Consider the following 24,002-nt stretch of genomic DNA (forward strand, 5'->3'; position numbering starts at 1 on the left):
GTTTCTTCCTTTTTTTCCTCTTAGTTTTTCACAATTTCTCAGCTGAAATTCTAAATTTGTGGATGAAAATATGATGTCAACGTGATGTTGCATTTTTATGGATCTGCAGGTCAGCTTCAGGGTAGCTGTGACTTTACTTTTAGCACAGTAACTAACCTAACTAAAAAAAGTAGTCAGTGAACACTCGGAAAAAGATCAAGGAGGTGATCCACATAAAAAAAAGAGGCCACGGTTGATGATCTCTTCTCTATATACCGTCACCTGTTATGACTTGACTGGAGTTTCACACACCATTAGCCCAGAGACCCTTAGATGCAGTTGAAAGCTCCAGAGAGCTGGAAAAGTCTGACATTTGACCCGAGATTATTTTGTCACAGTCGAGAATTAAACTGACAAAAGAATTACAATAAACATTTAACTCCTGGTGGATACAAGGTGTTAGATTGTGTCTTTTAACATGTTTCTGAGTTGAAATGTGGATAAAACTCTTTCCAGACCTGAACCTCTGAACAGCTGATATCATAAGAGTACACATCTAGTCAACTTTGTGAACGATGGAATTGTTTAGCATTAAGCAAAATGTTCTTGTTGCCTTAAACTATTCAAGTTTTCATAACTGTACATTAAACCTGAAGACAGAAATGCTTAGTTTAGCGTTGAGTAAACACTGAGATTAGAAGGAAACAGGTATCCTCCTGGGTGAGTCCAGAGGTAAAACAAAAAGGGGATAGATAGCTCAGGGAGCACAGGAGACCACCACAGAGAGCTTCATTTAATACAAATACTTTATTGACAATGTGTATATGGCATACTTTTAGATGGAATTGCTAAATCATGAGAACATGAACCAGGTTTGTCTTCTGTTTACAGTTTGTATTTGCAAAATGACACTGAGAAACTGTAATGCATATACAGAATGAAAAGTGCATATTCTTGTTCCTTTTTATTTCGTCCATATACACATTACACTATACATAAATAATTGCATTGTAAAAATGACTCAAGTATTTACATGTATAATATACTTTATATAATATATAAATCTTATATTAAATCTAGGTAGATTACAATAGGGATACTGGGTAAGGAGTCTGTGAGTGTGTGTGTAAGTGTGTATGTGTGCGTGTGCTATCTGTGGTTGTTGAGCAGCACCTCCAGCCAGCACGGACAGGAGGTGATGAACTGTCTGGAGTAGCAGGGGCCCCATCCTTTAGCAAAACTGATGCGAACACTGTGGGGGTCCCAGGGCCCCTCCTGGCACTCGGGCTTCACACCATGCGAGGCCATCCAGCTGGAGCGCTCAAAGTCAAACACCTTAAGGGAGAAGCCCGGCATCACCCTCCTCACGCTCAGTCCTCGAGCACTGGGCGGGTCCAGAGTGGGCGAGTGGACGAACACAGGGTGTAAGCTGCGATTGTACACCCACACTCCGTCCGGCTCCTGGCTCAGCACGATGCCGTAGCCGATTTTACTGCGTATCTGTTGTACACTGCTGCTGCTGCTGCTGCTTCTGTTACACCCTCCACTTCCATGGGTGGGGAGTCCGTACAGACTTGATGTGCTGTGGCTGCCTGGGTCTTCACGGCGACTGTGGTAGGCGTTGGCGTGGAGCTGGCCCAGGCAGAGGCCCGTGCCCTGAGGTAGGTCATAGAAGATGTTGAGCGAGGGCTCGTAAGCGGGATAAAGGCGACCCACTCGTGTGCGCTGCTCCCAGTAGGCAACGCTGCACCAGTGAGAGCGATGTCCGCTGGAGGTGGAGGAGCCGAGGGAGGTACCAGTGTCTGAGGAGAAGAAGAGAGGTGGAGGAATTAGTGTTTGCATTGGTAAGTGCACTAATTTTTTACGACAGTAATTCCCCTTGAAGGGAGGAGAATGATGTTGTGTTAAGGGGGGAGGAGGAAGGGAGGATGGGAGAGGAAGTCTTTATGAGGGAAGGAGCCAAATGTTTGGAGGTTCATTCTTTCGTTCTGTATGCACTACAGGCATACACCAACATTTGGTGGCAATCCAACAAAAACACCAGGACCAGAATCATAAATCAATATCACTATCTGTATTTTACTATCAGTCCTTTTGTTACATTACAAGCAGCTAATGTGTAATCATGTCGTGAAGAGACATGTCATGGTTGAATGCATCACTAACATGCTACTTCATACAATTCCACCCACTGCTTTGCAAAACAATAAATGTCCTGTTACAATGTGCAAAGAACTTCAATAATGAAAAACAAATACTGACTTGAGAGTTGCGTGCAAGTGAACAACAGCAGCAGAGAAACAATAAGTGCATGAACACAGTGTTCATGTCCACAGAATGATCTGTCTTGTTAATGATCAGTTCTGCAAAGTGAAAACACAGATTTAATCCTCAAAACATTCAAAGCTCTCAAGAGCAGAGAGTTGTAATGGGCTGTTATTTTTATTTGGCATGACAGAGACATGAAATGATTCCACTTCTTGATGTGCAACCTGAAACATGCAGACCTTCACATACACAGAAGAACCAACAAGACATTTCTTGGTACGATTTTGGGTCACAGCTTCGGTGCCGGATGAATATTAGTGTTATAAAACATATGGACCCTCTTTGTGTTTTGATGGTGTCGGTGGAGACAAATACATTTCTGCAAAGGCTACAGCAAATCATTACAAGATGAAAAGGTTTATCATAATAATACTTTTCTTTAAATAACTTGGTTTGGGAACAAAGACCATACCTCAAACACATCCCATTTCTGCCACACATGTTTCAGCAAACCTTATCTGTTTCTTAACCTCTTGACTCTGCATTCACATCTCCCTAACACAAATCCCCCTTTCCCACTTCTCTCTGTCTGAACACAGGAACTGCTGGGAGCTCCAGACTGAGAGCAACGAAGAGACGGCTCCTCCGCCCAGAGTCTCAACCCCTCTGGTTTCCCTGCCTTGTCCTGACATCAGCTGATATGGAACCATCACTCTCTTCCAACATTCATCAATCCTGAATCACAATTTTGTTTCTCTTCTATCCATTGACCCTGAACCTCATCTTTTCACCTCCTTCATATCTCGACCCTTATGCTCTTCCTGTCATCCAAACGTTACTCATTTTGATTTTGGCCAACACAAGAAACAATTTTTAATCCATGTCTTTATCGGCAGAATCTTTGTCAAAGAAAAGTTATAATAATGTAAATAATCTGTCTCTGTGTACATTAGTGTTACCTTTAGCACATGCAGTCATTTTTTGTGCCGCCTGATGTTTGATAAAACTGCAGTATTTGTATACAAGTTTGATCTGTTCTTAATTTGTTCCTAAACGTGCCTACTAAAAATATAATCCCCCTTATTTCTCAGGTTTGATTCCTCTGTAATGTATTGTTGTTTATGGAAAGTAATTAATAAAAGCTGTTTTTAAAATAGCATTTTACAACAAAACATCAATATTATTATTATCACTAGCATGTATGCCCTCTATGGAAGCCTCTGCACACACCATGTTTCTCCACACTCCTCATTTCCCCCCTGAACTTGTCAATCATGAGAATATTTTGAGAAGCGGGCTAAAACTGCCAACACTAAACAGGCCACTTCCTCCTCTGACATCCCTCATCGTCTCCCTCCGCAACACTCCTTCAGGTCCGGAGGTAAAGAGGAGGTAGGGAGCAGCCGAGAGAGGGAGTCAGGAGGGGGGAGGAAAGTATTCAGCTCTCTGTCAACCTAGCGCAGGCCCGTGAACCCTTGACCCCCCAGCCCTCATGCTATCAGCTCACATTAACTCCCACACAGAGTGATGCCATTATTTTGCTCCAGAGACTCTATTGACACAGAGGATTTAAAGACCCATGTGCCTGTGGCCCCATTCCTTTCATTTCCAGTGCGAAGCACCCCCTCTTCATCCAGCAGGGGCCGGGATGGCTGCTGCCCTGCTCCAATTAACAAGCTGCTTTTGGGGGAAACCAGCGCCCAGATTAGGCTAGGTGTGTTATGTTTGCACAGCGGCCATTTTTGTTTCAGGGGGTTGGGGTAGAAGAGGAGGGGGAGGAGATTTGTGTGAGTGTTTGTACGCAAGTCAAGTACACACACACACACACACCCACACCCACACACACACACACACACTAACACACAAGATGATGAGATAGGGCCTCACACAAGTGCATGTATACACACAAATTGGGTCTTCTGATCCAAACAGTATGACTATAACACACTCACGCACACTAACACACACAAAATTGCACTTCTCATCTGAGGCCCACGTGTGTCATTAGTGAATTCCAGGCTGGCAACTCCTGCGGTCCGGAGTTTTTACAGCTCTCCAATAAGAGAGCAGGCTGCTCAGCTAGCAGGATCTCTCTCTCTCTCTTTCTTTTTCTCTCACTCTATCTCTTTCTGACTCCCTGACACACACACACACACACACACACACACACACACACACACACACACACACACAAACAGAAACACAAATCAACACACTTTTTTACAAGGCATGCTCTTCCCTGTAATAAGGCAACACAAACATGTCTGGGGAAACACAGGGAGGCTTTATGAGCTCATGATCAAATTAATTCCCGAGACATAAAACAAACTGGGACTTTTCAGGGTTTTTTAGATCGAGAACACTTTCATTTCTATCACATAATGACTGATGCTGCGCAGATTATAGGATTAAGTCCTGGCTTTTTAAGTTTCTCATTCTGTTAGAATCATAGGACAGATATATACTCTAACAGAGAGACACACACAGAGAGAAAGAAAGAGTAAAATGTTTAAGTGGTTTTATGCACAACATATCTTTCAGAAACTCGCTGAAAAAAGCTGAGATCTGCTTCACCTTTTAGTTCTTTTAAATCAAGCCTTAACTATAAAACAAAATGTGGTGCTTTTATTCATGTCTTATTATTCTATTTAACTGTTTCTTTTTCTTCTTGTCTTCTTGTCTTATACTGTGTGGTGACGTCACTGAGACTGCGTCCATGTATACGTGGAATGATGCCTTTGAGCTAATTGAGGCAACTTGTGCTGCACCGATTTCACACACTGACAAGCTTCAAACTCATGTCCTAATTTGACAGATCTCCAAGCTGTCCCTCTGCTCTGTAATTTCAATGTTGTCCTGTGCTAGTGCTGTGCTTGTACTCTCAGCACCATCACCATCCCTGCATCCACCTGCAGGCTCCAGATAGAGGGTTTAGGTTATTATCCAATCACTTCTCAACGTTCTGCATGTTTGCAAGGAGGAATGAGGTTATAGCCCTGAAGCAAAAACACAGATTGTTCTGCTGCTGCAAATGAATTTCAAACAATTTCAGAATGACTTGTCAGACTGAAATTCAGTGTATGGGGAAGCACTTTTGATGGATTTGTTGGTGACAAGTGCTGTGCCTGCAGAAACTCTTCAATTCTTCACACTGCTTTAGCTTGTTTCTAAACACTGGGTGGCCACTATTCCGGCATGCTTACTTAGTTTCTATTGTTTTCTTCATGTTTATCTTTTCATATAAATCTCCGAAGGTTATGGGAAGATAAGAAATGAGAACAAAAACTTTAGGGAGTCATCAACAGCCTCAAAAACATTATTAATGTCAGTGTGTTCTTTACGTTAATCATCCTCACCACATCTTCATCAGTTTGACTGATAGCTCTGAAGTAAATGTCACTCAGTCATGACTTCCAGCAGTGTTTGACAGCGCGAGTGGTACAGCACACCATGTGTAATGTCTCTGGCACAGCCTTTAGTGTCATCACACTCAGTCTGGCTATCATCCAGCTCAAGGTATCATAAGCTTGTGTGAGAGGGATGAGGGAGAGCAGAGAGGGAGGGGGGAGGGAGAAGGAGGAAGGAGCTGGTGGGCGACCAACTTCTTCAATGGAATTTTTAAAGACGGGTTCAGACTGGAGGTTATCAGCGTGTTTATGTTCAGGCGGAGGAAGTTGAAAAAACCATGTGTGTGTGTGTGTGTGTGTGTGTGTGTATGTGTGTTTGCACGCCTGCATCTGTACGTGATGGCTGGCAGCAATTACAGCGTCCTGCAAGCGTTTAAGCCAACCACCATTTAACAGCTCTGTTTACCAATTAGATAAGTAGCCTTTGTTGTTTCATTTCAAAATCACAGTCTTTTAGTGCCAATCTCTTCCAAACACCAGCTACACTTCAGCGCTGGTAGCATTCAAGGCCCTGAGCGAAGGGAGGAAGAGAAGTGAAATACAAAACAATGAGTGCTGTAAAAATGATGATCTTTCGTTTTAATGTGTGGAGAGGTTGTAAGTTTTGATTGACGTAAAGCAGTGACAATCAAAGGTCAGAGGTCAGACTGTCAGTTTCCTCAAAGCTCCTAACAGACTGTTGAACCTGGACTTCAAACAGTAACTCATCTTTCCTCTTTATGTAATTCTCAAACCTGATTTCTACATTTATTAAAGCTTTGGAAAAGTTGGATGTTTTAATTAAAGGTACAGTGAGGGACTGACCGGTATAAAATAGACTGACATTATTAGTGTTGCCTAACCTAAAGCTAACAAGACATTTAAGTGAGAGGACTGACAATGACCACTTTGTTCACCTCCGCCAAAATCAGCACAAACTTGGAGTTACTCAATGGAGCTTTAATTACTCTGATTCTCTGTCTTTCTAAGAGCTAGACAGTTAGCTTACCTTAGCATTAAGAATGAAAACAGAGGAAAACAATTAGCCTGGTAGTTTCCAAAGATAACCAAATCTGCCTTACACTACTTCTAAAACTCTTAAACTCACTTTTGACATGAAATCAGTGTAGTGTAAAACTGCAGAAACAAAACTACTGAGGTTTAATGAGGGGTTGTGTGGCTGATCATTTAAAGGTTCTCTTCTGGTTGTTACTGAGACACAAGACGAGCAACTGAGCAGTCACCCTAGTTGGCACCAGAATAGCATGTTGGTTGAACAAATCATTAAAATCTTTATCATTGTATTCCTGAAATGTCATCCATATGTTGTGTCTAAGCTGTATCACAGCCAGCCGCTACTAGCCGGGGCTGATTGCTCCAGATAATGGCTTCTGCAATAACAGCATAATGCTCTACTACCCAGATGTAAACAAGCCCAGATGACAAACAGCATCTGGCTGCGTGGTGCAGTGTGGCAGTACTTTGATCTAGAAAATGGAGATAAAGTTGTGTGTAGACTGTCTCTGATGGAACTTGGATGTTACCACTTGACATGTGTAACTAGAATATTCTAACTTGCAATGAGGACTGAAGGCTAGTGGCTCTTCTAACATTAGTAACATTTAGCAAACCAATTTTACATCCTCTACTTGCAGATACTTTGACCTCATGTTTTTCTGAATGTTTTCTGACCATCAAACTAGCCAGTAAATCAGAATCAAAGTTTCCCTTTAAACACCTAGAAAATGAGTTGCTTTGGGCCATCCCTACTTCAGACAGAACCAGGCTAGCTGTTCCCCTCTACTTCCATACTACACATAACTAACTAGCTGCTAGCTTTGGCTCTATAGGCAACGGAAAAAACATTACCGTAGGGTTAATCTTCCGATTATCTTTTCAGCTATATAACTAAAAACTCATGTTTACATAAAAGTCCAAATATTTTTCTACACTCAGTAATCTCCTGCTGACTAGCTTCATCATGCTAACTTTAACCTGCACAGAGAGGAAGAAAGTTGGGGCGAAAAAAAGGGGAAGTAGAGGAGTAAAAAAAGGGGGAGACTGGGTGAAAGAGGGAGCGGGAAAATGAGAGGGAGAGAACCTGCCAAGCATAACCAGCATCCACGGAAAAAATGAAGAGAGAAAGAGACTGTGAGAAAGAGAGAGGAGGGAGGGAGACCCTTGTCTTTCATCCAGTGCCAAGGATTAGATTCCCCTCCAGTTATTAGACTCTTCCACTGTGCTGAAAGAAGCGGGTGGGTTAGGGGGAGAAAGAGGAGAGGAGGGGGTGACAGAGGGACGGGAGAGGAGGATAGAATTCAGCTACTGAGCATTGTTAAGATGCTTTGTTTTGATTCCTTGAATTTCAACCCAAAGCTCTAAAATAGCAGGGATTAAGTACAAAAAAATAATGGAGAGAAGAAAGCTCCCCTCCCTGGCTGTAAATGGTATGTTCCGTGTTGTTTGAGACAACTATCATTACAGGGCAACTTCAATCCAGCAAGCCACATTTAAGCTGGCGTCTCGACTATCTCTGCCATCAGAGAGCTGCATTATCGCCAGACATGGGCTTTACAGACCGACACAACGGGGCTCTCGCTCGCTCGCTCGCTCGCAAACAAAAACACATACATATTCCTGCACACACACACTCCTTCCTTCTTCCTCTTTTATACATTGTAATGTAGATCTTGTGATGAAGCCTGCCGCAGTATGCAACTACAAATCTGCCTCTACAATTCCTGCAAACCAATCCATTATTTCATACAAACAGAAGTCCACATTCCACAAACTTGCAGTCTAAATGAGCTGCAGGAAAGTTACTGTGTGTCCCGGTAAAATTCCTGGAGGACGTGCTTGGTGGAGCGCAGTTTAGAAAGCTCCTCCGTGAGAAGAGGAAGAGAGAAAGTAAACGGCTTCCTGCGTTTCTGCTGCTACTTCAAAGTGTCAGACAACGTCAGCCGAAGAATGCCTCAGTCTTTGCATACATCATCATCCCATCCTAGACAAACTCTGCTGTCATGTCGCAAAACACCCATCTGCAAACCAACTTCATGATGTCTTTGTAAGAAAAAAAAAACCTTCAGACATCATTACAATAGAGAAACTCTAAGGTTACCAAAGTTTAGTTACACTCAAGAGAGTTATAACAATGGCTGTTGTTCCTTGATTCAAACACAGGTATTATACTAAACCTGAAGAAGAGCAGGGAGACTTGACTGTACTCTCAGTTTTGGCAGAACTGGGACAAATTTTCCTTTCCTGCAATGCACCATGGGCATGGACTGATCTTCAAAAAAAGCTAAAGTTCCTCACTTTAATATTTCTTAACAAATGTAAGAGCATCATAAAGAGTGTGGTGACAGAGGCATGTGGTTGTTGTGATTTCATATGTTGTGTTTGTGTTGTTCTTTTAATGTTTGTAATTCTTTAAGGCTGCTACCTTGACCAGCTCTATTTTGTGAGACATTTTCAATCTCAATGGAACTTCCTGGTTAAATAAACGTAAAATACCAACATAAAACTGAGTTACAGCTTATATACACTCCTTGATATCATTGTCACATTAAACACTGTAACCATATATGCATATTTCAGCAGACCTATGCCACAGCAAATAAGCAGGGAAACGAAAACAATCAAGGATGAAGTTTTTCCAGAAGCCTTTGTTAACCCGATGAGCAGTTAAAACATGCAGTAAGCTTTCAGTGTCCTCTGATTTTGACTCCATGTGTTCAGTGTCAGTTCAACATGCATCTGTTTTAGTGCTACTTAAACAACAAAGCAGGAGGCAGTACTTCTACTGTACATTAAGGTGTCACAGCAGCTACAGTATGAGGTGATTTACTGTTTGGCATGTCGGCGCTTTGTCTTCAGTGTTGTAGAGCCAGTGTCAAAGCAGATTGTTTTATCGATTGAAGTGCATTCCTGCAATACCTTATCTAATCGTGTTCCTTTCTTAAATGATCTGCAAAACAGTGGTGAGAACAATCACATCAAAGTCAAAGCTTTAACTAGAAATGCCTTTGCGAGATTAGGATGAGCTAATCGGCTGATAGCTTTTTGATAAGGGGTTATTATTTCTTTCTCCAGCATGCTCCTGTAGTCTTCACTATCAACAGACACAGCAGCACAGTTCACCATCACCATCCGCGTGGTTACACTGTTTAAGAGGTGCAGAGATTACCTGTGTGCTTGTAGCTTTATAGACGGACACATACAGATGTTGTGATGTTGCAAATAGGAACTTTGAGAATAAACATGTCTACGTTGTAGCTTTAAGAAAAACAGGCCTTTTTGTTTGTACTTTGTAAATAAAGTTTTCATTTGAATGTTAATAGAGAGATGTAAGCAGACACAGAGGAGCAGAGCTCTGCGGTTGACAGGCCTCCCCTCCCAACACATTCCTGGACAGGCCCTCTTCCTCGACACTTCCTCCCCCCGCTCAGCCAGTTCCAGGGGTCAAGTTGACAAGTCTCTCATTGAGCCCTCACGTGGTCCCGCTATATGGCCTTCACTCCTCACAACATAATTATACTCAATCAGAAGTGGAATAGATCCAATTGTTCCACTATGAATTATGAAATTCCTTCCCAAACTTAATTATCTGAATGTGAAACACACAGTTATAAGAAAAACAAGACTAAGACAATACACAATCACTAGACATAACTCACACAGGCAGGAGGGGGGACGACAACGACAAAGAATGTGAAACAAGCAATAATTTAGAAGCTCTGCACAGGAACAAGTTAGCATTTTGTATTAGCGCATGTATGTTTTTCCACATTTAACGTACATTTAATATGCTTTAATTAGGGAGTGATGCAATATAACTTTGCATTTAGGCCTTAATATATTTTCTGTATTCACTGGGATTTGTCATTTAGTGCAGACTGAGTGGCGAGCTTGCAGTAAGTGTATATTTAATTGTTGTTGGGGTTTTTTTGCAGGATGCAGCTACCTGGCCTGGACTGGAATCAAAAACAGAGAGAGGCTAAACTGAACCTAAAAAGTCAAGTTGCAGGCAATAAAACTTGAGCTTAAAATGCTGTAAAGCTGAGGGGAATTTTAGAGTCTGATGATTTGTTGGTTACTTCAGGCGAGTCCTTCCACATGACACAAAGTCATTTGATCAGTTGTTAATGAAAAATATTAAAAAGTGCAGCTTCATGCAGGCAATCCTGCATTTGTATCACAGATTATGTGTACACATGTTAGCATAAAGCTACCTTGAGCTGAGATTAGATGTTTGGTAATGAAAGCATGAGGCTTAAAGCTCCTGTGAGTAGTTTTAAACGGGATATGAAACAAACAGGAATGAATATGCATGCCTCTTTATGACCTGCAGTAGTAAACCAGGCCATGAGAATTAAAACTGCTACGTAGATTTTTAATCCTTAATATGCTGAAAAACGATCAAAGAAGAATTCATGAGTTGGCATTTTACAAACTAGTTACTGAAAGGTGAAAGGAAAGTGATTTTTGTTTTACAGATATGAATATGTCCTGACAGCCCTGTTCACAGTCTGAAGGTAAGACTTCACACAGTCATTCTTCCTCCCTCACTACATGCAGCTACATCACCTTAAAAACCTCCTGGAAATGTTTCTTTCTTCACTCTTTACTCAGCGTTGCACTCACAGCTCACAGCTCAGGCGACACTTTCCTACAACATCTCACAGAGTCAGAGTCTGTCGACATCTGCAAAGAATCTTTAGGTTCAGCAGCATGGCAGGATTCCATTAAAAGCCAAATTGCGGGTTGGCAAAAACTCTGAGGGAACAACGGAAAGCCACAGCCAGTCCTGTAATTTAAACCTTATTTTAAATTGTGATGGCCTGACTACATGGACTAAAAGAAAGAGGGCGAGAGTAGGAGAGAAAGAGGAGAAGAGACAGAAAAATGTGTGTACAACAAACAGTGAAGGCTTCAAGGGTAAAAGTAACATTTACATTGAGACAGAGAACACTAAAGGGTAAAACGTGAAGGAAAAGAAAAGGAGTGTAAAAAGAGGAAGCAAAAACATAACTGTGTTTGGCAGATTGTGAGTGAGTCTCTACATGATGGTCAGGATTGCTTCTGATGTGAAAAACTTCTTAAATCCACATGGATCTTCGAGAGGTTAAAGGAAGTCCACTCGGAGTCACTTCTTATAACATGTCTGAAAACCTAAATGTCTAAAACAAACTTCAATGAACTCGTTAATATCTGACTGCACACTGAGCAAAGTGTAAGACTGACATATAGCAGGGTGTTACAACTGTCAGGGAAAATGCCCACAGAAGACAACCCACCAAGAAACTCCCTCAGAAGACAACATCAAAAAAAGAACGTGTTCATATTATGCTGACTTTTTGTTCTGAGTTTCTATCTGGTTACAAGTCTCCACCAGATCAGAGTTTAAAGCCAGAACAAAAAGAAAAGGAACAAGCTACACAAAACACTGCTCTCCTCTCAATGTACTTTCAAATAGCAGAGGTCTACACAAGGTCTAATTACAGTGCAATTGTTTTTTGTGTTCAAAAGACAAATGACAATGTCTAAAATGTAGCAGTTCATTCAATGGTTGAATGCTGTCTTTACTAACAGTATATCTGAAGAACGTAGAAAGTCCTTTCATACACAGATTGTCTATTAAATACTTAACCGGTACGTTTTGCTTCCTACAGATATTTTGTAATCTTTACAACCATTCCGCGGTCTTATTTGTTGCTTTAAAATCTTGAAATAAGATCTTCATTAAGACTTGTCACATAAAGATGGCTTGTTTTAGTCAAATTAAATATTTTTACAAGAGATAAGACAAATACACTTGCTGTGATCTGAGCTCCAACTGTCCTAAACATAAAGCTTTTAACTAAGCAGGAAGGTGTATCACAAAGCAGGCTTAGAAGGTCTGTTGAGCCCAAACCCTGAGTTTCAGTGCCATCAAGAAAGACCAAGTGATGTTCAGACTGACGGCTTGAAATCAGATGTAGAGTGATGTCATTTCATTAATCGATGCCTTCTGATGTCCTACACATGCAATATAAATAATCAGGGGATGAAGTGAGAGAATTTTTGAAACTGCAACTTCAAGTTGTTCTGACACAGGAAGAAGAAGAAGACGTGCAGCTGCATTAAACCCACTGTATGTATTGCATCACAGGAGCCCCCCTTCAAGTCTCCCTGCTACAGTTTTTCCTGGTAAAATTTCCACTTCAGATTAGCAGATGATCCATACTGTAGAAGAACACCAAGTGCACAGCATCTATGTTTACATTCAATTACATTTTCATATTTACTCATAATTTCTCATTTTTCCCCATGAAGCTGAGGTATTGTATATTCAGGATATTTGCAGCTCCTGCCTTTGCAACTGAAACCATGTTGCAGTTTGCATATTAGTCACATTAGAATTTTACAGTGGAACTCTGCTTGCATCCTGTGATAAAATCAATATAGGAATTTATGAAGTAAAATACTATTTTTCTGGGGATTTCCTTTATTTTATCACCTGCAGCAGCAGTGCCTGTTCTTACAGCAATAACTTTTATGTTTTCATATATTCTTCTCATTCTATCAGTCTGACTGAATCATTTTTGTGCAAAAGAAGAGTCAAATGGTGGGCTTACTGCCCCTTTTTCATGTGGGTGCGCTCAGAGCCTGAAGCAGACTGCCTGAGTTAACAGAGTAAGTTCATAACCAGCTTTGTAATACTCGTTATCTCTAGCTTCAGGCTCTGTGGAGCCGGCTCACTCACAGAAAGCCCGGGTATGTTGAGCTCAACTCCCCTGTTCTTTGAAGTATTTCTTTTGCCTAAACTTAAAACTTGAAAGCTTTATAATGCAGTAGTCTCTATGAGCACATACTGAATTGCAATGTTTGTTTGCCATATGCATTAATTAAGGACAATTCCTCGTTAGGTTGACAGAAAAAGCAGCTTTATTTTCTCTTTAAAATAGATTCTGAGGTAAATCAGTAATATTGATGCTTATTCTCTAGGAAAGAGGGCTTCAGAAAAGTGCTAACACTCTGGCATTCAGCCTTAAATGTGAAAAAATGCAAATACCAACTAAAAGACTTCACAGTACAAATGACCATCTTACAAAAAATGTGTTCTGAGTGAGCTGTGCACTTCGTTTCAGGCTGCATACCCTTCTCTCAAAAAGAGTCGTGATGGAAAATATGTGAGGAAATGGCAAATGGTTAATGGGCCAGCACTTGATGTTGAATTCCATAGTCTAATGTGTCTCAGTCAGGCATAAGAGCAAGTGTTGTACGCGTGCCAGCAAACAGGCTGGAGGTTCAGGTCACTGAGAGGACCCGGCCAGACTTCGACAGGCAGATTCACACTGAGCGCAGCAAAATGTGCCTGTTTACTTTCTGTTTTTGCACTTTTTGACTCAGGACTTTGACACAGCATTGAAAGTTGTACTCTTTGGTGAAATATTCATGCTCCTGTGAGTCAAATCTTCACTCTGGACTGGTACAGTAGACATTTTGCAAATCTTTGTCCCACTGTGTGAACCAGGATTGACCAGGAAAGTTTCACGCTCTCTGAACTAAACTCACAAAAACAGCACGCTGCTCTCGCATTCTTAAAACCGTCTTCCACTCTGCCAAGAATGTCGGCTCCGCTCCCTGTTTCTTGAGTATTAACGGCGATATGTTCAAACATGTATCAGATGTCACTCTCCAGAGTCAGACCCCCTTATCCCCCCTCCCACCTCTTTTACTCGGAGACCCCGCTCCCCCACTCACCTTCCCAATTTCCCAACATTCCTGGGCCGTGCCCCATCAGTCAAAGGGCCGATTCATGGGGTTAATGCTGCAGCGAGTGCAGACAGGGCTTTGAGACAGGATGTTTGGCTGATACCTCGCTCTGCTTAAGCAAACAAGCCACCAAAATATGATTACTGAGGGCAGAGAGGGAGCAGTCTTCTTGTCTTACTTCAGTGCATCCAGGCCATGCTAATGTCCATTAGGTATCATTGCTTTACTTGTTTCCACATGTTTGAAAGCCCCGGACTAATGACAACAAGGTGGGCAAATGTTTGGCAAGAGGTCATTCAGCAAAATCAAGGATGCTGCATGACTTTCAATGCTGTCTAGAACACAACAATGGCTCAGGGATATACTTGAGAAAGAAGAAACAAAATCAAAGTCTAACACTACAAGGCTATGATGATTGTTACACAGAGAACAAAAATGGAGAAACTGTGTTGTTATTCCTAAAGACACACCAAAAATATTATACCCTAAATTTAGGAGAATAAAGTTGTGAATTTATAAACTAAGTCGTAATATAAGTGTATTGTTAGCGTTTATTTTATTTTGAAAGGGAACATCCGAAGAGCAGCCAGTCACCTGAACTTAAATGAGGAAAGTGCAGCATCATGTGAAGTTATACTTCAGTAAAGGTTTCATAAATGACTCTATCTTTTATCACATCAGCACCACATTGTCATAAATATCAGGTTTCTGAAAACATTGTGAAAAAAATAATTCAATTACGAATAAGAGAAAATCTGTTTCTCAAGAACAACCTCACAGGTAACTTTTCAAAGTTTATTTTAGAGACAGGACAGAGGATAGAGTCAGAAACTGGGAAGACTATCGTGGAAAAAAGTTGGTAAACCAAGTTTAAGTAAATGTTTTCTGAATTGTCGTCAACACTGCCCTTAGAAAAGACTACGTACACTTTAAGAAGCAAAACATCTGGGGTCCCTTTGTAAACTATCTAGAGGAGACAGATATAGCACACCTGACGGAGGAACCTGTTAAATGCTGATGTAACACCTTGAACACTCCCTAACTCAAACTACTGACATGGTACAAGAACTGTTTTACTTATATTTATTTATTTCATTTTATTTTATACATATGTTTTTTTTAAATTGTGTTTTGTTTCATATGATTTTTTAAATGTTTTAATCTTATGTAATGTATGTATGTATGTTCATATATATATGTTTATATATATATATATATATATATATATTTATTTTTTTTTAGATGTGAAGGTCCTCCTGTGTGTGGATGCAACTTATGTGTGTGGTTCTTTATGTCCTTTATTGTTGTACCTGGGATTCAGTTTGTGTTCTGTCCTGCATTTGTGAACACAGACGTCAAGTTATATGTGTATAAATGTATATGTCTGAGGTTGTTGTGAAAATTAATAAAAAACAATGTAGGGGAAAAAAACTGGGAAGAGAGAGGAGAATGACATGCAATAACAGGCTGCATGGTCATTTTGGAATCCTTTTTGCACACTTTGAGGACTACAGTCTCTTTACTTAGAGAGTAGAAAATGAATTGAATACAGCTGTCATAAAAAAATGTACCTTAAAAATCCCAACCTTATCAGCTCTCTTCAGAGATGCTTCAGGGGCTTCAAGCTGACTTGCTTTTTACTTTAGCTCACGTGTTGACAAAAGTCCTTTATACAGTTAATAAAATGGTTAAAATGTGATAGAGTCATATCAGGGAAACATTAACAGTAGTTGCCTTAAATGCTCCTAAGCATGGCTGACTGTCAGCAGTCATAATGAAAAAACAAAAATTAAGTTATCGAATGTAAAAGAAGAGACTCGTCTGATACAGGAGTTTAACGTGACCCAGAATTCAGAACTAGAAAAAATTCTGAGTCTGGAAAAACCTTCAGTGTCACACAATAAAGTAGAGAATGCTGCAGATAATCACAATAAAACGCAATACAAGTTCTCTAACATATATCAGACAGCTGACGTGTCATTTTTTGTTATAAATCAGTTATGAGGGTAAAAAATAAACAGAACTCTGCCTCATGCCCAACAAATCGCGTGATTGGTGAACTGTGTTTATCCATGTGTGTCCTTGTGTGTGTGTGTGTGTGTGTGTGTGTGTGTTTTTGTCCTGACAGAACCCCTATGTGAGTACTCCGAGACGATCTTATCACTGAGTCAGACAGAAATTCCTCCCTCTCTGCCTCCCTGTCACACACACACACACACACACACACACACACACACACACACACACACACACACACACACACACACACACACACACACACACACACACACACATAGACACACACACACACACACACACACAGGCTGAAAATAAGCAGCTGAATGACACGTTTTGTTGGAGTCACAGTGGGACAGTCTGAGTAGATATAAGTCTACTAAACTTCCAGTAGACGTTTCCCTTTTCAAAGCGGGTCTGCTGCTGCGGTTTAAAGGGAACTTTAACTGATCGAATGATAAAAGAGGCCGGGGCAAAGGTATGTATGGACCACACCCTGCTGCAGCCTCCCCCCCCCCCCCTTAAAGCCAAAACACATAGGCGGTTTAAAAGGAATATAAAAGATGCTGAAGTGGCGGGGAACATGTTCAATGCTTGTATTTGTTCTAAAGAAAACATCACAGGCTTTAGATGATCTGCCAAGAGATCACCTGCACAAAAAAGACTCATTTACACTCTTTAAAGAGCTAACAAACATCAAGGGCTTTTATAAGCTGCAGACAATTATTTGATACCAGCTTCATGTTCAGCTTATTTCCTGTTATTAAACCAGCTGAAGCTCAAAAAGAGGAGCAGTAGAACCTGTTAAAGTTTACCACAGAGGCTACAGGCAGCTTCTTTTTTTTCACTGCTTCTGTTTTGCCAAGTCTCTCTGTGCTGCTCATGCTCTTGGCCTGAGCTCTGGTTCTCGGCTCCAGCGTTCTGGTGTGGGGGGCAGGGGATCAGAGACCACACACACACACACACACCACACACACACACACACACACACACACACACACACACGGTGAGAAATTATCAATTTCTACTCGTTTTAGAAGGACGGCAATAAGAGAAACCTCCCCTCAATACTCGTCATGGAGTACGTTCAAAATCACAAAGTAAACCACGACTAGATCAATTTGTCACGTTAACTGGGTAGACTTTGGATGATTTTTGCACAAAGTAAGCACTAAGTAAGGTAGCGACAGAGGCAGAATGGTGTAAGACATCTGCGATGTTTAGCGTAGAAATTCGGCACAGCAGATAAGAGCTGTGTGTGCATGTACATGTCTGAATGTGTGTGTATTTGACGCCTCCTGCTCTCCTATAATGTTGTAATGCTAAGTGAAATTATACATTTGGACACCAATGTTGCACAATTTCGAGGTGCGATGTATAAGTACAAAGGCGAAGTGCTGGCGGAACTTTATTCCTGAGCTGTTGTGGAGTTGCAAAAAGCTTTGGAGTCGTTGTTTCTCTGAGTGCAAACAGATTTCAAAGTTCTTTCAACATTGCGGGATTTGTTTGAATGTCTAATGGGGGTTATGAAGAGAGAGAGAGATCAATTATCTCAAAAAAGAACAAATGATAGTGTGATTTTATGGGACCCAGGAGGAGGAGGAGGTCCATTTTCTCATTCAATTAGAAAATGTTTTTTTCTGTTTGTTTTTTAATTACTGTATTAATGGGACAACTTAAGGCTAAAAACGTAAAATTAATTAGGAGTTTTAGAATTTATCCTGAAGAGTTTTAATCCTGACAGTGTTGAGAAGGCTTTGAAAAAGGCAATTAGACTTTTATTAAGGAATAAAATGCCCAGAAAGAATGAGTTAAATAAGTGAAGCCCCACCTTTCTTTAAAACATTTTAGGCCAAAGTCATCTCAAAGTAGTGAGGGGTGTATAAGGAGGGCTTGTGACCTCAGTACTTCTAAAAGTACTGAGCTCTGCCCCTCAGCATGGAAAACATACATAACAACTCAATAAGCTACAATAAACACCAACTTTGACAAAAAAACTCCAGTTTATCTCAGGACATGACAAATAAACAAACCCAAGAAGTTCTAACTGGAGTTTTGTTGCCTCTTCAGACAGCTCTGTGACACTCCTGCTACATTACACAGACTTTATAGGTGCCCATTCACCTTTCAACACCGTCCACAAGTGAGCCAGGGGAGGCTTGATCGAGTGGTTTTGTGGGTTTCTTCTAACGCTGCTAGGACCTCTCCACCCGACCCCAGCACATAAACAAATAAAGCTCCAGTTTCATCATCTAGAGGGGGCTGTTTCCTGTCCAAACGCAGTCCTCAGTCCCCCCCCCCCCCTTTCCACATATACACACACGCACACAAAACTCTACACCTCCGCCTCATCAGAGCCGCTCGGCTCCCCCGCCCCCAAAATGCCAGCCTCTTTCCACTGCTCAATTGCCGAGAGGAATGGAGGGATTTGAGGGAAGAAAGAGGGAAAGAGGGGGATGGGTGCTTGCAGAGGCAGAGGGGATTGGGAGTATGCATGGGGATCTTATTGCAGCTTCATCCCAGCGAAATATTTTGCTGTGGAGAAAGCGCAGTGAGAGAGAGAGAAAGAGAGAGAGGGGGAGAGAGAAAGATGGGAAAAGAGAGACAGAAAGGCTACACTGCAGTGGCATCTAGATAGTGAGAGACCCCAGACCCCCACTGAGCCCTCCGTGCCTCTCTGACAAAAGAAGCTTTATGCAGAAAAGTTTTTGGTTGTCTTAATATCCTTTGAAACAAGGAAGGAAATCTCAACATAATAACACCAGTAAATGTGATTTACTCTTTTATGCAAACAATTAAAGAGGATGCACGCTATGTGTGTTTGCATGCCTGAGTATGTGTGTGTGTGTGTGCGTGCCTGTAAGTACAAACACACTCAAGCAACTCAAAAACTTTTTCCATTTGAGCTTCCAAACGTATTTGTTCTTTCTTCAAGAAAACAAATCCCAACTCAACATCTGATCCCTGCAGGAGCAGACTTCTGCCTGGACACAGTGTTCATGTGCTCCTCATGTACTGATTCAGGTAACTCACCTGTGTAGTCTCTTGGCGTAATGTGAGGCGGATTGGAGGAGAGGGGGGGCACAGTTTCAGTGTAAGACAGAGACGAGTCTGGAAAATTAAGAAGAAGCAAAAACAAAGAGGAAGAGTGAGATCAGAATTTGTTTAGCAGTAGCGTGAAATGTTCTCTGTTTACTGCTTTATTGTTGTGTGGACATTTATTAGTTTTATATAATCACCACATTTTTAAACATCTAAGTTTGCTGGAAGAATAAAGCAAAGTAATTAAAGCTTTGATATCGTAAAGAAGATTTCCTGTTTGCATGAAAAACACCTACATATCACAGACTTCAGATGTCAAACTCATGAAAACAGATGATGAGCAAAAGTAAAGCCTGCATGCCACTTTCAACACAAGCAGCTTTTCCAACATTATCTCTGTTTCCAGTCTAAAAATACAAGGCTGACGACACCCTTTTTCTCATTTACTAGTTGTGTGTGTGTGTGTGTGTGTGTGTGTGTGTGTGTCTCTGTGTGTGTGTGTGTGTGTGTGTGTGTGTGTGTGTGTGTGTGTGTGTGTGTGTGTGTGTGTGTGTGTGTGTGTGTGTGTGTATTGGGGCCATTTTTTCCAAACTCACCCAGTGGCTTGTGTTCTTCAGATCGGGACAGAGAGTACGGGGGAGGAGGCGATTCTGGAAGTACAACAAAAAAGTCAAGGTTAAATTAAAGACTGTGCTTTCTTAAACCCAAATTATTAACAGTTCTGGGTAATGACTGCAGGAAATGATAAAAACTGCACATCTATACAACCAGCTGTAGATGTTTCAACAAGAAATGCTCACAATTTGCATGTTGATTTTTGTTTTTGTGTCATGAAAAAAAAGTAAGCCAATCATCTTCCTAACCTCCGCAAAAGCCTGGTAAGCTTCTTTGTCTTAACACAGCTTAAGGTCATTGCAGAAGAACTAAAGGTCCTTTTTAACCAGAGTCCTTCAGTCATCATTATGCATAGTATGAAAACAGCCTGCAGACTCCCATTAATCAAATTAATCATACAATGTCTTCCTCTTCAGGTAAACCATGAAACCCCCAAAAACTTCTAGGGCTAATGAAAATCATGGTCTATACACTCATATGTATTAAAACTCAAGCGTTTTTTATTGTACTGAGATCTAAAATGTCCACACTCTTATTTATTTCATCTAAAAAAAAAATAGTTAAAGGAAGCAACCGTGGAATGGTTGAAGTTTAAGAGTTCAATGATACACATAGCAAACAATGTACATTTTGGAATTCCTAACAATAGTTTTTTTTTTAATCCAGGCGTTATAGCAGTATATTCATAATCAAGCATATTTCTAACTAAGATATAACCCCCGAATAATGTAGATAATTCATAATAATGTCTAAACTATGTATCTGATGCAGCTGATCAAAAGAGAAATGTTTGACTCCAGGCTAAAATATATGAAACTCTATAACCTGCAGTTCTTTATAATTGACATGTCCATAAAAGGTTTACACCCAACATCACAGGACTGTCTTCTACTGAAGCTTTGAAACTGTTTGCAGATTACTGCATGATAACGTGTGTTTTTATTCTCAGCTCTTTAGAATTGAGTATAGCCAAATTCCAAACCGGATCTGGACGTGCTTCATCCCAGTAACTAAGACTTCAATTTTAGCCGACATTTTAATTCACAGACTATAAGGATGACTTCTGTGTAAAAGCAGCCCTGTAAACATAGTCATACTGCTTTCTGCTGCTGCTGGAATAGTCCATTCAGTCCACAGTGGACCTGGTTTGTGGCTGCGGCCCCTTTAAGAGCAGAGCCAGTAATTGCCGGAGTCCTCAGTCAGTCAGATACCCAGCGAGTCAGTCTGGCGCCAGCACTATGCAAACTGTATATTATCGGCACTCCTTCACCTAAATAACAAGAGGAGGACCTCCTTGTCAGAGAAAAAAGAGCCTAAGTGCAACTTGAGAGCGACCTTCAATAGGATGATGTGGGAAGCAGCAAGGTTTTTGCTCAAATTTAAATAAAGTGTGTAATGTGCTTGGAATGTGGAGAGGAAATCAAAGTAATGTTTCACTAAAGTAAAAGCTGTGGTTTGAAAATATGATAAAAGTCTAGGACCGGCAGTATAAAACATGAGAGGACAGTCACTGGATGTTAATCTGGAAGGGTTTAAGAGTTGAACTTTGTGCTTTAATATGATAGTGCTCAGTTAACACGCCAGCACAAGGGAGATGACATCATTTGAGATAACTAACAAAAAATAATAATAACTGTATGTCTCTTTATGTAAGTTACGACGTTGTCTGAAACTTAAATCAGCACATAAAACATAAACTCCTTAAGATGCAGGCCTCAGGCAATCATTAATCATTGCTAATGGAAATTCTCATTATTTCAAGCTGGAGTCTATCCTGTATGCACAATAAATCTCTAAATTAGACTAATTAAGCTAATGAATGACGTCACTGTTATGAGATAAATTATCTGCAAGGCCCACATCTGATTGTGGACCCAATGGAGTCCTTGAAGGAGTCCCAGGGGCCCAAAATAAGCATGGTTTGATTCCAGTGATGTCACGGTTTCAAGGAAGAATGGCAGGGTTTTATTTACATCCATCTCTAATGCATACATCTGGTCAGTGAGAGGGAGATGACTTTAAGAAGAAAGGCCATTTATAGACCCCCACCCCCGATCCCACAATGTTTTGGTCCTTACCTGGCCCACACAGGCGGCTGTAGTGGTAAGGGTTGCAGCACACCTTTGCGCTGTCCTCAGAGCCAAAGCTCTGGCAGTGGCTCAGTGTTTTAAGCCATGCTGAGAGCGGCAGGTCGTTCCAGCGGAATACCCTACACAGGAGAGACTGTGGAGAGATGTGATGAGCACCCAGCCGCAGCTCAGTGCTCGGCACCATCACACACTCGCTGTTTATTCCTCCCCTGGCCTCCACAGCCTTCAGCAACGTGTCCAGAGACCTTTCCTTCAGTCTTTTCAAAAACGCATGAGCAGTGCTTGCCAGTTCCTCCTCCAGCCCCGCATGCCTCGGTGCGCACTGACAAGGGCCCCCTCCGTCTTTTCCTGTGGCCCAATAAGGGCTCCGAGGTCTGAGATCCCATTCCCCAAACAAACAACACGTCACCGTCCTACTGTCGCCCTCCTGTCCTCTCCGGGAGCCTCTGTGCTCTTGGACGCACATGGCACCCCGGTCATCGTCCGGCTGCTCCTCTTCCTCCCTCTCCGCGCACTCGGTCAGCTCTCCAGCCTCCCCCGTGAGTCCTAGAGCCGGGTCAGTCTGTGTCACCGACCTCTGCTCGTGTCTGTGGACCTTTCCTGAGTGTCTGCCACACGGACCGGTCCGTCCTCCCTCACCTCTTCTGCCTCCATCCCGCCCGTCGCTCTCGGTGACCAGACGGCTTCTCAAGAGTCGCCGTACAAGACCTGAGCGTCTCGACTTGAACATACGACAACCTAGACAGTTTTGTGTGCGTCCTGTCGGTCCCGTCCGGGTCCCGGGAGATGCCACATCGATTTACACTCTTCCCTGCGCAGGACTAGGGGTCTGTGCACGGTGCGCACTGCATGCGCAGCCGGTGGTCACCGTTTCGTGGCTCTCCCGCAGCATTAGCGAGAAATATTCAACCATGCGCTGCGTAAAACATCACAAAGTCTGCAAAAGGCGCAGGCTACACAGTCACTGCTCAGTGACCTGCTGTCGCCAACTCAATTAAGCCACAACTTTTGTCAGCCCTCTCACAAAGCCTTCAACTCCCCAACACTCTGGAGATCCCGAACACAATCCACAAACCATAGTTAGACCCCAGAGAACAGGTTCAGTTTACATTCACAAAAGTACCATCAGGGACATCACTCCAAAACTTTTCCACAGTTTCTCCTTCAGCTTCGTGAACCCCTCGATCGGGAAAATCCTCCCTTCACCCCGAAATAAATCCTCACAACACTGGAATTCCGATGGTTTCTGTCCCCGAGCTGAAACAATAATCCCAATGCAGAGTCCCGGCGAAAAGCGGAGATGTTCGGGGACTACAGTGCCAAACTCCAGGACGGATTCCGTGCTGAGAAGTTGTTTTAAAGAGAGCTGGAATTACTCCACTCTCCACTCCCCTCAAAGTCCTCTTCGGACGCACACACACATACACACAAACACTTACACGCATACAAACTCACACAGAAACACGCACACATGCTCCTGCACAACCACAAGGGTCAAGCCATAGGGAGTACACTGCGGCTCATTCCACTATGACTTTCAAAATAAAACATTAATACACGGAGTGCGCTTCAAATTCTAAAACTAAAAACTCGGAGGTAATTGTAAATAGTCAAAATAATGACCACAGACACAGTAATGGGAGTTTATCATCACGAGTCAGTATGTTTGTGTACACAAATATTAATGAATTATTGGTGCTGTGTTTTCAGAAACTGCAATGGACACCAGGCAAGTTAAGGTGATGCAAGGTAAGGCGAAGTGAGAGGGATTTACATGGAAAATAAATCGACCAATGAAAAATCACCATGGGAAAAAAAAGTGTTTCAATAACCTTTGACGTCTTCTTCG

The 24,002-nt window shown here is 41.8% G+C and overlaps 1 protein-coding gene across 1 annotated transcript; it reads right to left on the bottom strand.

Moving 5' to 3' along the window:
- Positions 1-767: 767 nt before the first annotated feature.
- On the bottom strand, positions 768-23,591 carry LOC117810261 (mothers against decapentaplegic homolog 6-like). Its single transcript, XM_034680002.1, has 4 exons — positions 22,142-23,591; positions 20,045-20,098; positions 19,440-19,517; positions 768-1,781 (listed from the first exon to the last, which is right to left on the bottom strand). The coding sequence occupies exons 1-4, from the start codon at positions 22,881-22,883 to the stop codon at positions 1,129-1,131; spliced, it is 1,527 nt and encodes a 508-aa protein (XP_034535893.1). The 5' UTR covers positions 22,884-23,591; the 3' UTR covers positions 768-1,128.
- Positions 23,592-24,002: the final 411 nt, after the last annotated feature.

Source organism: Notolabrus celidotus, chromosome 3 (assembly GCF_009762535.1).
Source record: "Notolabrus celidotus isolate fNotCel1 chromosome 3, fNotCel1.pri, whole genome shotgun sequence".
NCBI classification, from domain to species: domain Eukaryota; kingdom Metazoa; phylum Chordata; class Actinopteri; order Labriformes; family Labridae; genus Notolabrus; species Notolabrus celidotus.